The following is a 24,330-nucleotide window of genomic DNA, read 5'->3' on the forward strand; positions in this document are numbered from 1 at the left end:
CAGCGGTGATTACGCTAGAAACTAGTGGTCGTATCACTCGCTTACAAAACTTTACAGACATCTAGCTCGGTGATACAGAGTTCAGATCCGCCAATGAGAAGATGACTTTTAGGTTAAAATCACTGATCCAGGCCGCAATCAACGACTTAAGCGAGGCAAATCACTTCAGATTTTCACGACCAATCGTTAACGTAGCGCGTCGAACATCACCATGGAGATTCTACAGCTATCTAGCAATACTCATGACGGAGAAACTTGCTCAGAAAGACTACTTTCGTGAGGTTACATCGGGCTAAATCCCCTGGGCCAAGAACTAACGGTCGTTATAGCACAAGTTGATATTAAGCATGGTAGATCACTTCGTCGTTTCACTCTCAAATCATCTAGTAGTATAATCGTACATGAGTTTGATATTCTTCACCTATCTAGCTTTTGCAATAAAGTCCAATTGACGAAGAAACCTGCATAGAGAGTTCATTTTCCTGAAGATGAATGAGATGAAATCACCAAGTCACCCGAGCCAAGAACTGACGGTCGTTATAGCACGAGAAAATTTAATAGATTGATTTGGAATATAAAGTGCTCTAACCAGGATCCTTGCTCAAAAATAGCGAGGTGGTAGATTTTTTTTTGGATTACACAAGCCAAGGACAGACCGTCATCATTGACGAGCAATTTACATAGTCATGACTTCAATCCAATTAAAGTGGGCCGTGTTTGCTCACTCCCAAGCAATAAGGCAAGTGACTGACCTCTGATGATGATGGTAGGTTCAGATCTTCATAGAGTGAGAGAAATCAATTGAAGGGTGAAGTTCTTTTTGCAGAACCAAGAACAGACCGTCGTCGTTGACGAGCAAGTAACATAAACTCAACTGACGTCGATATAAAAATGGGTCTTGCTCGCCTACTATAACCCAATTACGCGGATACGGCTACGTCCCCCCCCCGTGATATTCCCCGTTGCGTTCGGAGTTTCGCGGTTCAGAAGTGGAAAGGGTTTGGGGGTGGGGGGGATGTACTATCTTCCAAGCGTGAAAACTTTCTATTGGGTTCTTGGCGGGGAAATCAATCCGATGAGAAGAGATTTACGGTATAGGTGCATTTTTAGCACGTTCTATCATCGTCACTCAAAAGCGTCAAATCAAAGGCCATATTCAAGATGATCTTTTCAGAACATATCCTCTGTGAATGATGGGAGTCTAGACCATCAAAAAGACTCGGTACTTGGAACTGATCAGACACCCTAATCGATCGGCAGATATCGAAGCTAGCGAGGTGACCCCGTAGACTAAAATCCTAGTATTTATCAGGTACCCGCCGCTAGAATACATCCTAAGTGTCAACACGATCCATTCTGGCTGTGAATCACCTCTTTTACCCCATCTCGCCATCCCCTCACGTTGCACTGAGGAATGCAGCTGAAACAGTTCCCACATATCTTACTGAGCACAATGCGCATAGTATCCTACCTAATTTGCTTATATCGGTTGGATGAGCGTCGTTGCGTTGCTGAGAAGTTAAGCGAGAATCATGCCAAGACAACGGTTCGGGGGCCAAAGGCGAGCTAGCAGAACAATTATACTCGATAGATGACGTTCGTGAGGTCACAGTAATCATAGATCTTGAGGAGTGAGTTCTCTGCGATCTGCAGGGAGTAGAGAGGTGTGTGTGTTCATCAAATTAGATTGTATTCGCGGATGGGAGCAGACAAGTAGATAACGAAGACATTCGATTGAAATACCTAGGTAGCCCACATAATTCAGAATTATGCTCCATCACTCACACCGGCAACGTCTCTTCATTTTCTTCATCCTCATCTCCATCCTGTCGCTTAACAGCTCTCAACCCTTCCCCTTTGATCTCGTATTCCACCGCTCCTCTCAATCCAGCTCCACTCTCCCTAGCATGGGGAGCAAACACAACCTTCATCCACCGTCTCCACCTCCTTAGGGAAGGTACATCCTCTTCCTCAACCACGATCGCCCTCCCATAAATCGGTCTTTTGATAAGTGTGATACGACAGGCAATTTGTGTCGTCCAAACCAGACCCAGACTAGGAGTTTTCATGTTCTTCGATATCAGTGAATAAGGAGATGGGTCGTCTCCCCAGCCCGTAAACCATCGTTGTTGATGGTCAAGGGACAATGGATCCGGCGTGGTGGAGAATGGTCGCTGGGATGCTGGGAGGGGAACAGCGCTCGAGTTTGGTGGAGGAGCCAGCGAGCTAGATGGATATCCTGCTGGTTGCGCACCTCTCCGGGCTAGAGGGCTGCTTTGGGTGGCATTCCGATGTATGATCGGACTACTGTTACCATTGGACATATCGCTACCATGGCTACTGTGACCCGTGAATCGATCTGCAACTTGATTTGCGACTACAACGGCAATATTGTATTCTCGAGCTACATCTCGCAGAAGTTGTCCTAGCTTCACTAATTCTGCTGACCGCTGCGCCATATTCGCACCACTATTCTGACCGCCTGATACACCTCGTCTTTCAAACTCGGCTCTGTAGTTTGCTGCCACTGAATCGAGTATGATAAGCCGGATGCCATGTTTTTTGATCTGCACTGGGAGGTGAAAACGAAGGATATGGTCTTGGGCTTCGAGGTCGTTGACTACTATGCAGTGGACGCGGTCCAAGGTCGGCTTGCAAGCATGATTTACGAGCGCAGGATGAGACTGAAGAAGCTGGGTAAGACGCTTAATTGGTAACGCTGATTCTGTTGAGATATACAGGGCTGGACTAGAGAGGCCTTGGGGAGCAGGGAGTTGCGCCGCGAGGAGGAGGGTAATGAGGAACTGGGTTTTCCCTGCACCACTTCAGCATGTTAGCACTACATTCGAATGCAAATAAACGGAGTTACCTTTCGCCTGTGATTTCCGTAATGTATCCCGTAGGTACTCCTCCTCCCAACGCGCGGTCTAGATCATCATCCAAAGTGCTGATGGTACTACAACCCAGAATCTCCCTTCCTCTTTTCCTCAGCGTAGGATTGACCGCATTCTCCTTGCCATCGTCAGGCTCATGTATGCCAATATCAGTTTGCAACGCTGCCAGTACAGCACTACATAGCCGCTTCACATCGAGGAGGGGTAAATGGGCGCGTTTTGCTACCTCAACATAATCTAATGTAAGAAGATCTGCGGTAGTGATCTTCTGCTTCTCGAGAGACGGTATCAGGCGCACATATTGATGTGTCGGAAATCCAGGAAGAACAGCTGTAAGGTCTGTCATGGAGACATGTCACTTTCTGTTTGACAGGAGGTTGCAAGGTGGGGTTGGAATACGCGACGCGACGGGGTTTTCAGCGAGCGTGTTCACGTGACAACAGGAGACGATTTGACAATCAGCTCTTCCTGTTTCATCTGAGATTCTACATACAATAATTCACATTATCAATTTTGGGCCCACTTATCCAACATTCCTTGCGCAGCGTATGGTCTCTCCGCCGACTTTATCTTCTTTGCCAACCTCAATTGCCCCAACTCCCTACCAAGTCCGTCGTTCTCTATCTTGAGACCCCTATACTTTTTCTCACTGCACGCATCAGCCAAATAAGCTAATCTTCCGGGGGCTTCTTACACTTTGATCATATGATATCCAGAGACTGCAGTAGTCGTACCCAGTACAACGATACCACAAACAGTTTTTGTGATCACCATGGCGGGAGAGAGGTTTCTCTATTCCACCAGGGTTTTGTGTTCCGCAGGCCGTTGATGAACCACCTCTTTTCTGCAAAACCGGCTTCAATTTTCTTGCAAGATCTGAGACTATTCCAGTCAGAACTACATTCAAGACACAGCTGTTCTGTTGGAGGTACGCGAAAGGACGAACAGATAAATTGACCGTGTGGCAGCGAAGATTGTTGTGGTCCCCAGTATCCCAAGCGTTATTCGGCCTACACGAGCGGACATTGAGGTTATCGATACCACCATATAGTGGTTTGTACATGGTCATGAAGATGGGCGATGGACAATATATACAAGAGCTGTCAGTGAGTGTTCCCGAAATGAGGGGTAGGTAGTGTAAAGTGGCTGCGTTTAAGAGATCTGGATTGCGGGGAAGCCTGTATGTGAGTCCATACAATTCATCGGACTTAGTATTGACCATTAGACCGATGGATCTAAAACCAAGCCGACATTGTACACAATGCATCTGTGTATCGAACTGTGTTAGACTGACCGTTTTCATCTATGTTGCGGGGAAGTGTAGTAACAACCATTCCAGGTGCAAGCCCTTGTCCTGGAACTCTGACGAGATAGTATCTGACTCCTTCGCTCAAAACTCTGTTCTTTGAGAGAGATACGCTCTTTTTATGATGACATTTACCACAACTAAATATACGGATGCATTCCAGAAATATATCTCGATATCACTGTCGTAGAGGCCCGTGAGGAAGAAGCTCATGAGTAAGCGAGGGGGTAGCTATTTTTAGCTCAGACCCTGGAGAACCCTCTTAAAAGTATATCTTCATAGCATCTTCCTCGAAGACTTTGCTAGGATATACAACAAAATTAATCCTACTCATTGAGGTTAGCTGAGGTAGAGCCATCTGCCAGACATAAGTTATTGTAATACGCTTCGGACATGGACAGACACTTGTTAATGCACCCATGTTATTCATAAAGCTCACAAAAACAACACCCAATGGAGTGAGCGATAAAAACTTAAACCTGGCTCTCCTTCATTCATTCATTTTCTATCACTACATGTATCTTATTGAGCAGAGTCAAAAGGTATTGTATTAAAAATGGGGGTGGGTGTTTACACACGGGACAAACCCCAGCATTGGAACGTGGAAAGTCTTGGCTTTCAGCCTCAGCTGAACTTGGTTCTTTCGACATCACCTGTTTAGCATTGCACTCTGCAGTAACGGTACGATACTTTTTCGACGTGTTGTTAAGCCCACTCCAGTGTATGGGTTGCGTTTTGCCATGGCCATGGCGAGTAACATTGGTGGCATTCTGAAGGGTCTAAAGACTCAGGCGAAGCAGGAGATTAATAAATTGACCGCTCCACGTCAATCGCGACCGGCTTCAACATACGGGCAACAGGCGCCACAACAGAATCAGTCAGTTCAACAACAAGCGTCTGTGTATGGAGGTACCCAGAATCAACAGAACCCGCAGCTGCAGTATCAACAACTCCCAGCTCCACAGCAGGGACTGCCACAACACCAAGCTCAACAACAGTATGCAACTCACCAAGGGCAATCTCAATTCATACCTGGCCAGCAATATGCAGCTGTCACACAACATCCCCAGCAGCAATATCAGACGCCGCAGTCGCCCCAACCACAAGTCCAGTATCAGCAATATCAGCCACAGCCATTGTCTCAGGTGCCCGCAACGTCACCTCAACCTCAAGCGCAAGCTCAACATCAGTATCAAAACCAAACCATGCAATATGTATCTTCAACTCCAGTTCCTACACCTATGTCCTATCAAACTCCAAATCCACAGGTGCAGAACCATCGGTTCTCAGTGACCCCAACTCCTGCTCCAACCACTTCGCCGTATAGCCAGCCGTATACTCCCGCACCAGTTGCGCAATATTCCCCAGTAAACTCGATCCTACAGGTCCAAAGTGGACCTCAAGCTCAAGTTCAAAGTCCCCAGTTACAAGGACAGTATCATAATTCGTTACCCTCAACTCCCGGTCAAGTTACATCACCTTACAACCAAGCATACGCCCCCGTAACGGTAGCTCAGTACTCTCCGGTATCTTCTACACCACAAGCTCAACATAGAAGACAGTCCCAAATAATGGTTCAATCTCAACAGCAAGTTCAATCACCTGTCCATCCTGGTCAAGCTTACCAAAACGCTACGCCACCTCCGATGGTGTCTGCTCAATATCAGCAACAATCTCAGCAATCACCTGTCGGTTCTCTAGCTCGTATGTCTCTGCAATCCCCTTCACCAGTACAGGTGCAGCAACATTCGACGCCTCCACAGAATTATCAGCCTCTACCTCCAAGCGGTCCTCCACCTGCTCATTTAGTACAGGACCCACCACCACCATCACATCACATCTACCAAGCTCAAGTCGCTCAATCGCAACGGCCACCGTCTATGATCCAGGGGTCACCTAATCCTACCCCTCAGGGAATGTATGCTCCTCAAGCCACAGCTCAACCACAGGGTCACGCTCAATATGTTACTGCTTCACCTCAAACTCTCTATCAAGTTCAGTCCCATCCTCAACCGCCTCAATCTCCGGCGCCTCAGCCTCAAGCCCATCAGACTTCTGTTCAAAATAATCAACCTCTCTTGAACCAAGCCTCTCAGCCACAGTACGGTGCTCAAGGATACACTTACGCAGGATCCCCTGCTCAAACACCAGCTCCTGGTCAATTACCACAGCAATATGTACAGCAAACTGGTTCTATGTCTCCGACAGCATCATTGCATCGAAATTCAATACCTGCTCCGTCACAAACGCCACCTTCAGCACCTGCTGTTCAAACTCAGCAATACTCGTCACAGGCAACCGCCCGATATAGCCCTCAAGCAAGTAGTTCATCGCAGTCACAATTTCAAAGTCAAATGCGGAACTCTATCAGGCGCAAACCTCATCCGGCGACGCAGCCAAATATTTCCCCACAGAGCCAAAAGTCGGCTCACATTTCTCCTCAAATTCAGACCATTCCTGAGTCGACTTCCCATGTTCCACCTGAAGCTCACTTGACGGGGCCACTAAGTGATCCATCTCCGTATGCTTTTTCTAGCGAATTCGATCCTGTGGAGCTCGAAGATCGATCGCAAACCTGGAAACCAAATGTTGTGGTAGCCAAGGAGAGTGATACGCCTACTATGCAAAAAGAGCCTCCGCCCATTGAAGCGCCGTTGATCGAGAGCAATGTCAAGAGTATTGAAACTGTATCACCAAAGCCAATCCATCCCCCACCGCAATATGAACCTTCTCCTGCGCCTCAACAGTCTCAGACCTCGAATGAGGTACCAACCACCGAAATTCTAGTAGCAGCCATCACTCAAAGCAATATGGCATCTGCAGAACAACCAAAAACCCATGCTACACCAGTCCTAAATACAGAAACAACCGATTCTAACACAATTGCACTCACCCCTTTCCCAGCTACTGAAGCTTCCACAAATATTCAAACTGCACCACAGGTTCATGAAGCTATCAGATTCATCCCTCATGATCAACTATCGGACGAAAAACTACCCGTTGAGGTAGAGGACTACGGAAAGCCTAAACCTCTATATCAGCCATATACACCAGTCATGGAAACCGCACCGAAAGCAGAGGACGTAGCAAAAACGACACGGTCGAACACGGTCACAAGCGAAGGCAAGCTACAATATCAACCTTATTCTCCGCAGCCAGAGCCAGAGCTACAGACTCAGGCGCCGGAGTCATACTTTCCTCCCACCAATGAAGTACGTACGCCTGCCAACTCCTCCTCTCCCCAATTTCAAGACCAAAGCGGTGCCGTAATTTCTGTCAACCAGCCGACTCCTGCGCAAGCCATCCCACAATCGGCGCTGCCAAATTCTGTGCCAACGCATTTATCCCCAAGTCAGCTGCAACGCAATCTTTACACATCAAGCGAAGTGTCCAGGCAACCTGTTCCACCACCCGCACCATGTCCAGAACACTTGAGAAACCAACCCCCTCCTCCAGACTCTTACTTCCATGCTCTAGAAGCTTCCATGTATAGCACGCCAATGGAACAGCCTCAAGCTAGTCAACCCATTATACACCAAGGAATGAAATGGGCGTGTCCTCTCGGTGCCAAGAAGTCAGTACTTACAAAGTACAATAAATTCTACGTCCCAAAGCATACTCTCGTTCCCCGGTCTGATCCACAAATCCAAGAACTTGAAGCGTCGATCTGTGAATCGTGCTTTATGCTACACATCTCGCAAAATCCAAGTCTCTCGCTAAGCTTTGAGCCCTTCATCTCGCCGGATGCAACTCCAGAAGGTAGTCTTACAGCTACCATTCCTACCTCGCGAGCAACTTGCCAGTTTGGGGTATTTCCTGCTCTCAAGAACACTTTCTACGGAGCCTGCTTGCCACAAGCAAGTCTGCAACCTTTAATGGATGCAATCAAACAACTCGGTTCGCTGCCTCTATGTCCCGGTAATGAAGTCGTCGAAGGAGGAGAATTCTACACCTCTATTGCTATTCCTCACAGCTCTTTCTGCACACAATGTTTCGAAGCGAATATCAAGCCATCGCCATTTGCGCCTCATTTCACTATGAAGCTAAACGGTCCAGATCAGCCTTGGCGGTGCGATAACGGCCAGGATCCAGGCTTTACAAACCGGCTCCTTACCGCTCATCTCATCAGTCCATCTTCAGATTTCCAAACATTCTCACATGAGCTTAAAAAGGCTCTTGCAGTCTCACCTTGTCAAGGAGGAGACAAGCCGATGACAGTAGGTGCCGATAATAAAATTCATGCTTTCGGTATTCAAGAACTTGACGGACTTGTTTGTCCCTCGTGCTTCTATGACCGCGTAAAGCTCACACCCTTAGAAAACGCCTTTATTCCCAAAACCTTCGATGCCGGCACGCCAAATATAACTTGTGACTTAGCCTCAGGAATCTCGCGTTTCTTGTTCATGATAGCTCTGGAAGCCAAGGACATGAAGCTTTGGCACACGGGACTATTGACATTCAATCGTATCCCACGCTGCGAAGGAATAAAAGGCGTTGAAGAAGAAATCATCCAAACCCAAGCCGCAACATCAGAGGCAGACGCAACTTGGTACAGTATTACCGACTATCCCAATATCGAGGCCTGTCCTTGTTGTTATCACTCCGTCATAAAACCTCTCGGTGGTTCCCACCTCTTTACACCTATAACTCGACCCTTCCGCATAGGCGTTGTCAGAACCTGCAATTTCTCTGTTGGCGCGGGCGGTATCACATCCTCCAACCCAGCCGACTTCCCTTACACGCTCTACTTCCGGGGCTTCATCCTACGACACCTCCTCGAAATCGGCTGGGAAAGTAAGAAAGGCGACTATGCACCTTTCCTATCCCTCGCAAAAGAAATCAGTTCCTGTGCTCCCCCATGCGGAAGCAACGTCCGTGGCTTCAAACGCCCGAATGGTCGTCGCTGGTACGGTCATGTCGCTACCGACGCCGCGAACGAGAATGAATGCACCATTGTCATGTGTCAAGAATGCTACGAGTCTCACGTCCGCGATACTAACCTCGCTGCAGCGTTAGGACGTGATCTCACCGAAGAAGTCTACGCAGGCGATCCAATGAATCAGAAAGAAGCGTTCTGCGGCCCGTTTTCGAAGAAGAGTAAGCAGGTGTTGGAGGAGGCGAGGGAGAAGAATGATTGGACGATCTTTGCGAGACATTGGAATTTGAGACAGAAGGTTAGGGATAGTACGTTGCCGCTTATTAAGGCTTTGCAAGCGGAGTTTGCGATGGGGAATATGATGAAGATGAGTGGTAAGTTTTCTATATCCCGGATTGTGGAACTTGGCTGACAGATGTAGCGATGCAAAGTGCTATGATGATACAAGGTGGTGCTAGTATTTCTGAAGCTGCTGGAACAGATGGATTAGATCATGGAAATTCGGCTGTAAGTCTTGTCTAAGCTTTGAGGTTTGAGTGTTTTGCTAATAGTAGGATTCTAGGTCGGTTATGGCTTCGAGTCGTCGGCTGGCGTGGATGCCGCGATGGCGAGACGAAATGCTGATAACATGAAATGGGGCGATGCATCGCATGTTATGAAGATTGCCATGTTGGAAGCGCAGTGGAAGGAAGTAGAGTAATCAAATTCAAGATAATGTTGAGATAGATGAGCTTTGCTTGGACAGTTTCACATGAGTGTAATAATAATACTTACGTTGATTGAAGCGATAGCGTCCGAAATTTCGAATTCTCAAAGCCACTATAAAATTTGAGTCAGGGCAAATATGAATCATTTTCCAAGTCCAACTCATGATTTTCAAAGGATTACTATTTCAGTAGTCGCCAAAGGTCTCTCAGGCGAGCTATGATGACTTTTTATAATATTTAATAAGTCTATTTCTACACAAGATTCCTCATAGTCTCTTACGCAGCTCTTTTGTAGTGCCATTTAATCATTACCATTAAAATTCAATATTCCGGGTATATACGCAGTCTACGCATCAAAACGCCGTACTCCCAGAATCAAAAGTACAAATCTAAACACCTCCGCTAAATAGGAAACACCAACTTCGTGCAAGGCTTTTGTCCAGACGCCCACTCCGCAATCCTAGTCCGATTCCACCCACTCTGCCATTTCTTTTCATCTTTTCCATCCTCCTTTTTAGGTTTATCCACCTCGCCCAACTTCACCTTTTTAGTGCCAAGCATGCACTCGTTGCCATTGAAGCGTAATTGGAGACATTTGTCGTTCTTCTCACATGCGGAAACACATGATTCCATTGAATCAATGTCTTTTACCGTCTCGTCTTCACTCGAGTTGTCCCAGTCCGCACGGGACTCGGAAGGTATCGACTCGAGAATAAGACCATCAAAAATCTCGGCGTAAGTCACTGCAGCCTGTCCTAATATCAGTAGTGATCTTAGCGAGAACTAAAAAATATAAACTCACATCTCTATCCACCCTCCTCCCTTCAAACGCTCCAATCCTATCCGCCTCCCCCTTCTCAACATGATGCAAACTCGCAACCGGCTGACACCAATTCCCGCCCTCAAACCCAATACTCCCCAGCGCCTCCCCATACAACATCGGACTCGCCGGCTTCAGCTGCACGCCATACCCGTTAAAAATCTGCGCCAACACCCAGTCGCCACAGCAATTATTCCTCATCTCCGCGTCCCAGCGCGCAGCCGTGCCGTTGTGGTCGACGACAAAACTCCGCGTCGCTGCACGGCTCATCAGGATTCCGCTGCCGCCGTGCGCGAATTCCTTGCCGATGATCAGGGCGACGTTGCCGATGAGCGCTTCTTTTAGGGGGTCCAGGAGGGCGAGCCAGACGGCTAGGCTGGAGAGGAATACGTAGGTGTCGGCGTCGATGTTGAAGTACCAGTCCATGTCGGGCTTCATCTGCCATGTTTTTTCGACGATGTGGTTGAATTTGTATTTATCGAGCACCCACGCTGCGTTATCGTCTTTATTCCCTGGATGTACAAACCCGCTCAGCGTCTCTGGGATTTTTTCGGGGGTGCTTTGTAGAGCTAGCTGTGCTCTGTAGAGATCGAAATCTGGGTTATTGTCTTTGACGGAGCTGGGGATCGTGTCGAGTGCGTCGTGCACTTGCACGTCTCCGAGCTTCTGGGCCATGTCGCTGAAGACGTAGAGGTGGGGTGCGCATCGGAGGGAGTTGCGGAGCTGGGGGGGTAGTTTGAGGGAGGCTTCTGTTGCGCCTGTTTTGGTGGTTATCACGACGCGGGAGAGTGCTAGAGATGTGTTTGGACTACATCCATCGATGGGTTTGCTTGAGGGTAGCTCGTGCCATGTCGGGATGATCTGAGGCTTTGAAGGCCGATATACATAATATGCTGTGACGAGCAAGAGAGCCACGGCGATAGAGCGGAGTTTTGAAGATGAGCCGAACCGGCGAACGTGAGTTGGTCTGAACATAGGACGGTTCGGGTGGAAATGTGTAGGAATGGTCTTCATCTTGACGATGATTAATTCCTGAAGGTACGGATCTCTCGATCGTATTAATAAAGTGTTGGATCATGTTGGTCTGAGGTTATTGGCTGATCCGTGTATGCCTGGAGGATTTCGTCGTGGCGGTTATGGCTTACGGTGTTCAAATAAGCTGCAGGCCAATACGAGAAATGTTCGAACAGTCTGATATTCCAGCGTTTATCTCGTCGATAAGTCTCAAGCGAGGAGAAACTTCAGATCTCAACTTGGAAAGCTTTACTGCCATTTATCATATTCACTGTAAGTACCGGTAGCAACTATCTTAGCTACCGAGGTAAAAATTCAAGGAGCATCCTTCCTCCAAGCTGGCGAAAAATCTAATCCAAACCAATCAAAAAATTACCGTCGTATGTCATGCAGGTCTATTTTGAGAACTTCGTGCTGCACCCAGTTCGGCTAACAGCCCAGGGTTTAGGGGGGTTAAGCGAGGGGCTGATGATGAATAAGTTTCAGAAACGCAATTCGACTTCATGAGCGCTAATCGTTTCTATGCGTCGTATTCTCTCAGCCTTATGGTTGAAGTCTTGTAGAGAATTTTCGAGTCGAATTAAAAGGCATTATCCTGCGAGGCAGAGGATGATTGTACAGGTGGATGGCAAAGTGCAGATATTTGTTGATATCAAATTCATGACTCAGTCTGGTACACTGGAACAGATCGTTGAAAGTTGTAAGCTATTGAGTTGGTTTTTTGTTGTAAAATTCGTGTCAAGGTTTTGTATACTAGTGGTCAATACGTGAAACCACTACGTTATTGACCTCTCTACCAATTTGCAGCAGAGTCCTAAAAATTTGTGTTATGAAATAGTCATTCGAGGGTCAGAATTTGAGACCTCAAACCAACTCGCTTCCTCGCGTCCAAGTACTGGTTGAAGAACAAGGTCATGCAACACCCACCTCAACTCCCCTAAACATAGGCTCCAATCATGGCCCCATCTGTAATTATCAGAATTCGAAGATGAGTCGAGCTCAGCGGTTGTTAAAAACGTCTAGAAGACCCAAAAGTAGACCCGGATATGATATATCCTCCCCCACATCTTCTTTCCAAACCTCGTCACAAGACTCCACAGTCCACGATACCTTCCGGTATAGTGGTAACGCTCATTTCCATATCATTGTTTGCGTTGCCAATCAAAGCCCAGAGCAAAGGCCAATTCATCTTCCCCTTCCCCGAAAACGCACAAAACGACTCCACATTCCAAAATACCTTCGCAGTCGGCAGCACCATAATCATGCAATGAACAGCCACCATCGCTAGCAGTTACCTCTTGCTCTTTCAAAGCGGACCAATTAACCTCCCGCCGCTGGCTGGTGAGCTTCCCTCCTCTTTTCTACAACATTGCAAAACAGAGTTGGGATTTGGGAGCTAATGAGTGTATGCAGCGGCGCTACAGATCACGGAACACAATTTACCTGCACGGTCTCTGTAAGGAGGAATACACCCGAGCCGCCTTTCGTTCTCAAAGAGGGAAACGCGTTTACTGTTGGGTTGTTTGAAACGGGGGACCAGGAAAGTCATGCGTGAAGTGAGAAGATTAATATCACAGCCACGACTACCACCTCGAGTATTATCAAAAACTCGACAGCCACGCCATCGCTTTCAGGTGTACCCACAACGAGCATATCGTCGCCTGAAATAACAACTGGCAGCTCAGCACCTAGTTCTTCAGGCGGTATAAGCAGCGCCACCAAAACGGGCGTGGGCGTTGAATTCGTGGCTGGCTGTTTTTTGTATGGTCGGAAAAGGGATGTGAAATCGTCGCCGGATGTATCGGGGCAGGTGGATTATGAGGCAGATGTGCGAGTGGTGGTGATGAAGCGTCGGGTCTGGGTGTGAGAGGCGGATTTCATGAGATGTGAGGATGTGATTTGGGGGGTTGGGGTTTGGTGGTTTGTGATGGGGTGATGGGGTGATTAGGAAGTACGTGTTGAGGAGATGGTTGTTCGTTGATGGTTGCTAAAGCTGGTAAGGAACGAATAAGCAGTTTAGTACGGAGAAGCAGTCAATTCCTCGCAAGCAACAGAATCACTAGAGAAAGAAAATCAACTCTATTCGTAAGGATGGAGATAAACGAGACGTAAAATATCGAATAACGATCCATTTTCATAACCTCGGTAGACCAAAAAATACGAGATAAATCTTCAAATCTCTCCTTAACAGCAAATCTTTTAATCTTGTAACTTGGTAGACTCTCCTTTAAATTACATTTACAAACCATCTACATCAACACAATAACCAGCTTTCCCTAGCACAAAAACAAATCCAGTCATTTAAACGCCTCGCATCATTCAAAAAACATTTGCTCCCCAGTTCACCAGGCACTTACCACGCATTCCTCGCAGCGAGTCTCTCCACCATCAACGGTCCTGCAAACTATTTTAGCCCAGATAGAGGGACATGAATCTCTGTCGGATCACAAGCTTCTAATTTGCGACTCGCCAGCATCGATCAACTCTTCGTCACACACACCCACGAGAGGAAAGCGGCTTTTATTCTTGGTAGTTGCACTTAGGGCTCCTCATTGCCTCAACGAGCGGTGATTAATTGTTGATCATGATTTAATCATGAAAGTCTCATGATTATCGACCTAGAGACTTTATAATCAAGGTATAGAGTAATAAAAAGATTGATAATTGAGGATTAAAATTAAAAGTCATAATTAATCACCGATAGTATATTATATTTTAGTCCTTAATAACTGCTATTTTATAGGGTCTAAAATATAGTAAAAGATTAAAATAAATTTGTAATTTTCTTAGGTCCGAAAAAATGTATATATTTATACCTCTTTTAGTATTAAAACATTTTCGGTAATTAACTATAAATTAATCACGAAATAGAAATATTCTATAATTAACGATTAAGAGATTTAGAAATTACTTATAATTACACAATCATTCCATGAAACGATTAATGATTAAGAGGCTTCGATCACATTAATCGTTGAGAAGCCCTAGCAACTCTGGCTTACCATCGACATCAAAGTTCTCAGCTTCTTCGAGTTCTTCGACACCGACAATGAATTGGGCACAAAGCCCACAGCCCTGGTCTGCCGACCTCTGTAACGTACCGAGCGATGAGTGGTGCTTGAATCGAGGGGTTTCTGCTGTTGACCTGGGCCATTGGTCGATCACCCTCTGGCAGAAAACACAGAAGATCGAGAGCGATCTTCGGGGATGTTTGATCTCATCTTGAACTGTGTACGGAGCCTTTACCTGAGTTCGGGTGCGGCGACACGCGAGCGGGTCGGATTTTTCTTTTATCATTAGGAGCTGCTCCATTTCAACGTTGACTCGGGGGTAAGTAGAGGATTCTTGTTCTAGGACGTTGGTTTCACGAGTCGTAGTTTTCAGCTCTGGATTATTGCTAGGCCATTCGACGGTATGCCATTGGTTGGCCGTCGCAAGCCTTGTGCGAACACTCAATGTAGATAGTACAGCAAAAAGTTACTTGACTACTTTGAGTTAGTTTTGCAAACGCTATACAAACCGATCACTACCCCCTAGCTGGCTCCAAGTTTCCACACAACTCCAAACTCTATACTGAACCCGAACGAGGCATTGACGTTAAATACTATTATTAACCTAATGTTGTTTCTAATTAGGGGCTAATTAGCCGTTAATTATATAAGTAGTGATATTGTCAATTAACCTGTCTAAGAACCTTTTAACTTACATACAAAAATGTGGAGATTTGATTCATTAAAATAAGATAGAGCACAAGACAATTATAACGTAAAAATCCTTTATTTTTATCAAAAGAAGTATGTTTTTGTATCTATCGATCACTCATAAATCACCACTTCCCTTCAAGATAAAGCCATCACCATCGCCACTAACCCACCCTCATCCCCGGAGTAAAGAAAAAGCACACAAAAATCAATCTCTTGTAGTAGCCCCTCTAACCCCGTCGAGATCCCATCAACATCTTCTGCCCACTCCTTCCCCACCACTTCATACAAAAGTCTCCCACCAATTACCATCATACTCTCATCATCATAATCGTGAAATGAAATGAAAAAGTGGGAAAGACCAACACAACACTGTCCCAATCATAGGAGATTCTCGTTCCAGAAATGATGAAAAGCAAAACGCCGTGCTAATATCACAAGATGTGTTTCGGTTTTAATACTGTCATTGGATTGTGTTTTCATAGGCCTGACGGCCGTCAGCGTCCACCAGTCCCGCTAGCGCTCGCCCCGTTGGATATGTTTAGTTGCTTCCATAGCCATTGTATTGCCCCTCATTAGACGACCAATCCATTGGCTGAGGGTTGTGATGCTGAATGGCGGCTGCGGTGGTGGCGGCATAGAAATCAAGAAGATCCTGAGCGGATGTGCCGGGGAAGAAATTAGGTCTTGGAATTTCTCCAAACAACCCAGTGGTGGTGGAATTGCCGAGATTGCCTCCAGCATTCGAGGGGAAGAGCTGAAAGTCGTTGGAATGACCAATGTGTGGTTGGCAATTGGTTGGAGCAAAGTCATCAGCAAAACCCTCGTCAACTTCACGAAGCGAGGTTGGTGTGTAAAGCATCGTGTTTCCGTGACCAACAGGAGAGATGTGAGGAACTGGGTCGGAGCCTAGAGGAATACCCGAAGTCTCAAAAGCACCAATGGCGCGCTGGAAGACATCGTGGGTAGGTGTTGGTAGGTGTGCGTGAGCATTATAAAGATCTTCATCTCCAAAAAGGTTAAAGTCAACGTTATTGGAGTGCGAGAAATTCTGGAATTGATCTTGACCAGGATGAATGTCGGAGTAGGGAGATTGACCATTTGATGAACCTGATTGGTGAAGTTCGGAGATTGGTGAAAAGTCAAGTTGGAGGTGTTGTTGTGGTGCAAACATATCCATGTCAGGGTTGTACTCTGGAAAGTTCAACTGGTTCTGTTGATCAAACATGGTAGCGCTATCATAAGCATCTGGCATACCATAATCATCATCCTCGGGAGTTGCAACATTGTCACCATGACTGCTTGGAGTTTGAGCCAGTGTGGTTTGAGGAGTGGCAAGTCCATTGACAGTGTTGGTTGAAGGCTTTCCATCTCGGTTCTTTCCGTTGTTCTTGGATCGAACGTATTCCCATCCGTGAGCCTTCTCCATATGCTGTTTGCAGTTGGACTCACGCTTGGAGCGGTATGGGCAAGGCTTGTAGTGACACTCGTACAAAGGTGGAGCAGCAGAGTGCTTGTCATTGTGATGTCTATCCATCTCCTTCTCGGTTGGCCAACCATACTCGTGATATTTGCAAGACTCAACTGGACACTTCCATGGACGGGAGTGGGTCTTCTCGTGCTTGGTCAAATCACAGGGACGTTTGAATTCTTTATCACATCCAGGTTCACGGCATCGTTTTGGTGCAAGCTCGGCTGCGGAGGCGGACCTCTTTCGGCGAGCCATGGAACGCATGATAGCTTCATCATCCTCGGCTTCTTGACTCAATGAACGCTTGAATCGAAGGGAATCCTTGGTATCCTCATCCTCTAATTCGACTGGAAGTCCAGTTGCTACCGAAATGGCCTTGCCGTTCTTCTTGACACGAACCAGTTCAGCTGGACGGCCATTCTTGGTGAGACCACCATGTAGTCTAACCTCGTCGGTTCTGGGTTCATAATTAGCACGTGGTTTGCGAGAATGACTCCGTAGGAATCTTCCGGAAAAGGGGACATACGACTCAGGATCCATCTCGCCCAATTTCTCTCCTTTCTCTTCCTTTTCTTTCGCCGCCTGAACCTGTTGGGCGTATTGTTTAATCTGGTCGACAAGATCCACGAAGTATCCGTTAGTATAAGGGCGGTCGTGAGGTCGAGTCTGTTCGCGTTCGCTTAAAAATTCCACCGTCGCTTGAATACACCGGATTGACGTGAGGCAGAAATCGAGATACAAGGCGGCTGTCTTGGTCCTCTCCTTCAAACGCGAAAACCAGTGAGCGACTCCCTCAACAACATCAGTTTGAATGTCACTTACAGGTGCCATAAATATCAAAGTCTTTTCCAAATCACGGAGACATACAATCTCCTTGCCATGAATTCTTCTCGGGCAATCCTTCACAATTGGGTGAAAATCTTTCAAGGAAGACTTGGCCAACAAGGGTCTCAAGATGTGCTCGTGAATGCGGTTGGTCGCTCGCGAGCTCAGCCGTGGGAGGTTCTCGACGTTAGAGTTGGCAGCAGCGGACCTAGTTATAGCTGAAGCGGCAGCTTTCGATTTGGTTTGCGTCTCCTCGGTGACGCTTGTCGCGGCGGTATCAGCAGCCATCTTACCAGATCGAGATCCAATAGATGAACCCAATGCACTGTCCGAGTATCGTGATGGGCGTCGGTTGTGTCGAGGACGAAGGGAGCGTCTTCCAATCAAGGAAGGCTCCTTGGACATGACACCATCCATGATGGGACCGTATGAGCTTTCTGATGGGGTGCCGACGGTATGATTGAGGAAGCCTTGAGGAATTGGATCAGCTTCGTCGGGGAATGATTGTCTAGCAGTTGGTGAACGGTCTTCTACAGCAGCGAGTCCACGATCAATATCAGCGAGGGTTAATGCGACACGGCGTTCGTGGGCATCGACCACATCTTCCAAGGTTGATTGAGCGCGACGAGGGGGGCCTGGGATGATGAATGTTTCTTCTGCTTCAGGTGAAGGAGGTGAGTGAAAGGTCGCTCCTTTGCGAAGGGACATGGTGGTATTAACGGTAGGCCGGCCTGACGTAGCGACTTGACCAGAGGACGAAGGAGTCAGAGCAGACAATGTAGTCTTTGTACTGCGACGGGGGTGGGTGAGAGACATGATGGGAGAGGGTCGAGTAGTCAAGGTTGGTAGATGTACGAGCTATGGTGGGGACGGCGGCAATAGCTTAGAATACTGGGGAATGATTAGCCTTCGCCCTCTCGATGCGTGCTCTGATGCGTGCTCTCATGCAGTAACCGTTGGGGACGTGAGTCACATCCGATCGAGTCAGGAATCGGCCAGTCAAGGTGTCCGAATGGGGTGTAGACCGGCGAAGTGAAGCTTTCCCACGTCGCGGTTATATATAAGGCTGATTCGCTAGACTGTCGCCGTTGCTTGTACGTACATTGCTCGCCGGGGAGGCGAGAAGGTAGAGCAGAAGACAGATAGACGGCGCCAGTAGGCGGCGGACAGTAGAGAGTAAACAGTTAAAGAGATGAAGCACTCAAGACGTACCAATTCACCCGTTTGCTCGCGGGGCGGCCCGTCCAGATACAGTCGCCGGGTCCAATGTGTTCGCCGTCGAGGTGAAGTATATTCGCCTTTGTCGTCTCGCAACAACAAGATCAAGTCGTGAAGAGACAAAGAGGATCAGGACACGTCGATGGGGGAGGCTTCGAGGTAAGGCTGGTGGCTGCCTAAACGCGGTATCGACTCGATGTTGACAGAAGTATATAGAGACGATGGAAGTCCGGCGGGATTTCGAAACAAGATTGCCTGTGGAATCGAGTCTTCTGCTGGATTCTGTGTAGAGGGGCAACGCAATGTGGATTCGTGGCCACGGGTGAGACTTGACGGGTTCGTGTCTTGGGAGATGGAGGAGGAGGGTGAGAGAGTCAGAGATGGTTGAGGGCGAGATGAGCGAGGGAGTCGTGAAAGCCTCGCATTCCGCCTTGTCGCCAGAATGAGCGCTGCTGCCTGGAGATACGGTGCTGGTCCCTTTCACCCCGCCGTATCCACCACTACTCGGCTGGTTCCTATTGGGTGGAACACGAATTGGTAAGCGGGCTAACGGCGTAGGGACTAGCGTGCTCGTGCAGCCCAGAGGGGCGAAGTGCTTTTCGATGTTGCTTCCAAAGCAGTCACTGGCAGTCAATCGCATGTTTATTTCTGCGATCAACACTGCTGCAGACTGGCGATGCTTCAATTGAGTATCGTAACATATGCATATCTGCTAGTCCTTAATTCCCCTTCTAATTCTCCTCTAATTTCTCACAATTTGCCTCTGATCCCGATCATGACCCCATTAATCCTTCCAATTTCACGTACAGAAATAACCTTAACGGAGGCGATTAATTAGCTGTAAGCCAGTCCTTCGTCCGTTGCGACGGAAATAGCACAGGCCAGAAACTCCATATTGCTGCAAAGTATCTGGTCAGATGTCGAATCCGATGTTCCGGGTGGATCAGACAACTCTATCAGAGCAGCAATCCAAAATCACACATCTCGCACCCAAGATTTATCCGCCGCTTTATCACAATCGAACCAACAACAAGCGCTTGTCAGACACGGCGCAACATCCATCCTGACCGATGTGGCCTTCACCGAACATCCCAATCCGGTCGAAAAGAGCCTCAATCAAATCTGAACGTGGCATCAGTTGCATTTCATAGCCACAAAAACACCGTTTAATACCTCATAAAGTATGGGGATTCGACCTATCAAAGGATCATCATCGTCTGAATGCACAATTGTGCATTTACATTTTCCTATTTCGTGGTCCTGTCAATCGCTGGCCGCAAACTCAACCCCCACGACCACACACCGGTCCTGCATATGGTTACTGCACATGAAATCACTGGACAACCATCAAACATCCAGCCGAGTCTCACCGAGTACCAACTCAGGTCGGCCGTCGATGTTTGATGCTTAAATGGTATCGAACAGATGCTTAGAATGTAAGCGTCAAATGTTTCAACTATTCCATCCATGATAGCGTTGGTCAACCGCTGCCATAGCGTTGGTGTCGAGATAGGAACTCGGTAACGAACGACAGGTCATCTGATCTTCGATCGAGAAAAGACATCGGTACTGTACCGATGTCCTGTTATCCGCCAACCGTCCCGAAAACTCAATTCAATTCAAAATGATTATCGTTAGTGTCAAAATCAGGAATCCGGTATGTCTGTCAAAACCGACAGGCCATCTAATCTTCGATCCCAATCCCGTATCCTTGTGCTACTGTCAAAACTAATTCCAGATGACTCCCGTCGAGCGCCACACGAAATTTGAGAACGGAATTAAGGCATCGCGGCGTGGATATAGGACCAAGCTCTTATTGTTCTAATATACGCTTTCCTCCTTAGTGTCGAAATGAGGGATGTGGTAAGTCTTCATCCAATAACGTGACAACTGCCATTCAAGGTTCAGTCATATTCGGGACTGTACTATATCCTTGTGCTCCCAGCCAACCAGCCCTATAGCTAATTCCAGATGACTCCTCTCGACCGCCACACAAAGCTTATCACACCAGCTCTAATCTGAGACACTTGTGACTCTTTATTCTGCGGGCCAATCGATTAAACTAACATATCAGGTCCACGTTTTACATAATCTACACATGAAATATAAATGTAATTATAGTCTTACAATCTCGTTAAATGCTAAATATATATCGTGTAAGAATCTAAGTTTTAACTTTATCTCTTAACTAGATTAAGGATTACACAAGTGTTATCTCAAGAGTAGAAGATGCTGTATTATATTAGGTTTAAACAGTACGTCGAAATCCTAGTTTACACATCCTTAATCGTAGACTTCTTTATCTCAGAAAAGCTTGTTAGAGTAGCTAAATAAATAAAACTAAAGTTTAAGTACTATTCCTCTATAGAGATTATATTAAAGCGAATTCTACATCCGTCCGTCATCGCGAACTAGTTACAACCTACCCACAGATATCCATTCCAACTACCCCTCCTCGCAAATCTAAACACACCACCTCCGCCCCATCCCTCGCACACGACACCCTCTCTATTTCTACTTATTCCCTAGTGTATCAATAACACCATACCATCCACACCCATCCAACAAGCCTAGAACATACGACCAACATCTACGAAATCACCCAACCCCTTTCACCCCTTTCACACATCACATCCCCAACCCAACCCTTCCCAAAAGTTAGGGCAAGTACATCGCTTCCTCTTACACTACTCGTGATCCTTCACCTCCGCGCGATCCCATCAGCGAACCTCCACCCTCGCTGTCAAATCAGCTCGCAACTAGACGACATACCAGTTTATCCGCTATTGCGTTCCTGAAATGATGGGGGATGAGAAGAGATGGTTGGTTATGGGATAGGATGGGTTGAAATGTGTCGATGGTATGGTGTGCGAATCTTCGAAAAGGACGAAGCCTACTAACAAAAAATTTGCCTATTGGAAATAGACGATAAAGCAGATGCAAGTGAAAGCGTAGACATGCAAACTATGAACCTTCGTAGAAGACCTTTTCGTAGAAGGGGAGGCGTGTGAATTGAGAAGGTGAGAAAGTAATATATTGAGATGTCTAAAGAGACTAAGTGAGCAGAGCTCGTACGAGGTATGATATACGGGAATAGGATGGAACTAAGCCGATAGAAAATCTCACGTGGGTTTAGGTTGACATACAATGCTCGTGCTATTAGGTGTTCTCACACGACATGATGAGGAGGAAGCTTGATCTTCTTCGTGGCAGCGTTACCGTGCGGACATTTTGCTAGTCTACTTTTCTATACCTATTTCAATGCGTGCTCGTTTTAGTTTTGTCTGCATTGCTCGCTGTGCGGTTTCGTCGGATTCGAGGGTTGTCGGTTTCTATCGAAGGGAGCGGGGAACTGCCTATTTTTTTTAAAAAAGGAGTGTAAGATGTAAAATACGCATGCAAAGTGGACAGGTTGATTGCTGGTGAAAAGTGGTATGGAAAGGAAGTATACGGTGGTTTGATTAGAGGAAGGTGGATTTGAGATGGAGGTCGTTCTAGCAAGAAAGGAAACGCTCCTCATACCCGTTGAATGCGAGTATAAAGTACTAGAATACCTCATCTGATCTAAACCCGTAACTACCTCGTCCGAATCGTTATCTCGCTATTCTAAACTCAACATCCATTTATGCCACGAGCCATGACATACCAATTCCCCATCATCAAAACCTCACAAACCTCAAACTCCCATTCTCAACTCATCACCATTCACACCTCCCTACACCAAGTTCCTAAGCATTGTAGCGTACAAAACCCTTCACGTAAGAACAGAACTACCATCAACCAAACCTAATAACAACGCGTAAAACAGCGACTAACCGCGAATAGTAGGGATATTTTCAGGATGTGTGTATGAGAAGGAACTGATTTTCGCTAATGAAGTGATGATCGGTATTTATGATATTTTACTTTAAACTAATATATAGGTTTCACTATCTTGAGATTTTGAAGGGATGTGAGATGAGAAAAGACGTTGGTGTATTTGGGGATGCTAGTGGTAATTTGTAAGCAAGTTCTGTAATGGAGAGTGAAGTGTTGAGTTATTGCTGGAAATGGGATTGATTAGTGTCGTAGTGGGATGGATTTGTTTGAGAAGGATATTGGGGATGGAAATCGTGTGGTTGTTGGTATGTGTTCGTAGGCTCAGAAGGAAAAACAAGAATATCACATTCGTAAGGGAGGATGTATAAGTATAACGATATTTTTAAGTTAGTATACAACAGCCCACACAACCCACTTCCCTCGTCTCTCTACCATCCTACTTACTCTTCCCCACCTTCCCCATCTCCCCCCTAACACTCCTCGTCAATATCCCCGTAAACACCCCTCCCGGTAACCTGCCCATCACCCCCCTCAGTACCGCATGACTCCACCACCCCTCCACAACATCCCCCCCACACCCAACCCGTCCCAACGCACTCCTCGCAAAACACCTCGCATCCGGCACAAAAACATTCCTCTCCATCCCCTCCGTCGCCGTCCCCGTAACCTGCGCCGTCATGATCGCCAGAACTTCTACATCCCTCCCTTCAGCCTTGAATTCTCGAGCGAGGGCACACGACCACGCTTTCATGAAGGCTTTGGTGGCCGAGTAGACGCTTAGATAGGGTGACCCGATTTCGGAGATCGATGCCATGGTTAGGAGGAGTGTGGGTTGGGAGTGGGAAAACAGCAAAGGGAGGATTTGGCGCGTGAATTGGATGGGGAAACGGGCGTTGACGTTAATCAGTGCGTCTAGATCCGCTGGGTCGTCGGATTCGAAATTCGAGAAGACGTGGCCTGAGGGACGGGTGCCGGTGCCTACGTTGTTGATGAGGATGGTGATGTGCAAATCCTTGATCTGCTCTACAATCTCGTTGATTTCTCTCAGTGTGACGTCCCCGGATTGCGTCGCGTCGCTGATGACGATTCTGATGATCGTGTCTGGGTAGATATTTTTGATGGCGCTGGATACGGAGAGGAGTTTTGACTTGTTCCGCCCGTGGAGGATGAGATTGAAGTTCTGACGCGCGAGTTCGAAGGCGTAGCCTTTTCCTATACCGTCGCTGGCGCCGGTGATGAGGGCGTAGGGTGGTGCGCCTGTGGGACTGAGATGGTGATATCGCGAGAGCGATGACGGTCTTAGGAACGTGTACAAGAACCGCGTGATGTTTAGGATCCAGCGGGATACCCATACAGCGCCGATTCCTGCGAAGACCTTGACGAGAGTAGAAGTAACCATGGTTTCTGAAAAGAATAATATCTCGTGACTATCTCCCAGGTAAGCATATATCCATCAAAATCTCAATTTACATACCAATCTTTGCTAAAAGAAATTCACACAATCCCAATTAATTCCCCCAATTCGCAAACCCTAAAAGTTCTCTTCAAATTCCCACGTCGAGACACTCCCCCATCCCGTCCGTTCTTTGTGAATGGGCGCTGGTGCCGCTAGGCGCGGAAGTGCAGTCGTCCGAGGCAAAGAAAAACGGTCGCTCGGTCGCGTAATGTTTTTCCTTAGT

The 24,330-nt window shown here is 47.1% G+C and overlaps 7 protein-coding genes across 7 annotated transcripts; 1 reads left to right on the top strand and 6 right to left on the bottom strand.

Moving 5' to 3' along the window:
* Positions 1-1,781: 1,781 nt before the first annotated feature.
* GLAREA_08756 (P-loop containing nucleoside triphosphate hydrolase) lies at positions 1,782-3,240 on the bottom strand (the record flags this gene model as incomplete). Its single annotated transcript, XM_008077717.1, has 2 exons — positions 1,782-2,823; positions 2,870-3,240. The coding sequence occupies 2 exons, from the start codon at positions 3,238-3,240 to the stop codon at positions 1,782-1,784; spliced, it is 1,413 nt and encodes a 470-aa protein (XP_008075908.1).
* A 1,700-nt stretch (positions 3,241-4,940) lies between these two features.
* On the top strand, positions 4,941-9,776 carry GLAREA_08757 (uncharacterized protein; the record flags this gene model as incomplete). The annotated part of the gene is made up of 3 exons (XM_008077718.1): positions 4,941-9,450; positions 9,498-9,583; positions 9,639-9,776. The coding sequence occupies 3 exons, from the start codon at positions 4,941-4,943 to the stop codon at positions 9,774-9,776; spliced, it is 4,734 nt and encodes a 1,577-aa protein (XP_008075909.1).
* A 409-nt stretch (positions 9,777-10,185) lies between these two features.
* Positions 10,186-11,617, bottom strand: GLAREA_08758 (uncharacterized protein; the record flags this gene model as incomplete). Its single annotated transcript, XM_008077719.1, has 2 exons — positions 10,186-10,533; positions 10,586-11,617. The coding sequence occupies 2 exons, from the start codon at positions 11,615-11,617 to the stop codon at positions 10,186-10,188; spliced, it is 1,380 nt and encodes a 459-aa protein (XP_008075910.1).
* Positions 11,618-14,584: 2,967 nt separating this feature from the next.
* Positions 14,585-14,914, bottom strand: GLAREA_08759 (uncharacterized protein; the record flags this gene model as incomplete). Its single annotated transcript, XM_008077720.1, has 1 exon — positions 14,585-14,914. The coding sequence occupies one exon, from the start codon at positions 14,912-14,914 to the stop codon at positions 14,585-14,587; it is 330 nt and encodes a 109-aa protein (XP_008075911.1).
* Positions 14,915-15,859: 945 nt separating this feature from the next.
* GLAREA_08760 (C2H2 and C2HC zinc finger) lies at positions 15,860-18,430 on the bottom strand (the record flags this gene model as incomplete). The annotated part of the gene is made up of 2 exons (XM_008077721.1): positions 15,860-17,246; positions 17,316-18,430. The coding sequence occupies 2 exons, from the start codon at positions 18,428-18,430 to the stop codon at positions 15,860-15,862; spliced, it is 2,502 nt and encodes an 833-aa protein (XP_008075912.1).
* Positions 18,431-18,830: 400 nt separating this feature from the next.
* Positions 18,831-19,472, bottom strand: GLAREA_08761 (uncharacterized protein; the record flags this gene model as incomplete). The annotated part of the gene is made up of 1 exon (XM_008077722.1): positions 18,831-19,472. The coding sequence occupies one exon, from the start codon at positions 19,470-19,472 to the stop codon at positions 18,831-18,833; it is 642 nt and encodes a 213-aa protein (XP_008075913.1).
* Positions 19,473-23,087: 3,615 nt separating this feature from the next.
* Positions 23,088-24,050, bottom strand: GLAREA_08762 (NAD(P)-binding Rossmann-fold containing protein; the record flags this gene model as incomplete). The annotated part of the gene is made up of 1 exon (XM_008077723.1): positions 23,088-24,050. One exon carries the CDS (start codon positions 24,048-24,050, stop codon positions 23,088-23,090), a length of 963 nt encoding a protein of 320 aa, XP_008075914.1.
* Between the last annotated feature and the right edge of the window lie 280 nt (positions 24,051-24,330).

This window comes from Glarea lozoyensis, assembly GCF_000409485.1.
Source record: "Glarea lozoyensis ATCC 20868 chromosome Unknown GLAREA1, whole genome shotgun sequence".
Classification (NCBI taxonomy): Eukaryota; Fungi; Ascomycota; class Leotiomycetes; order Helotiales; family Helotiaceae; genus Glarea; species Glarea lozoyensis.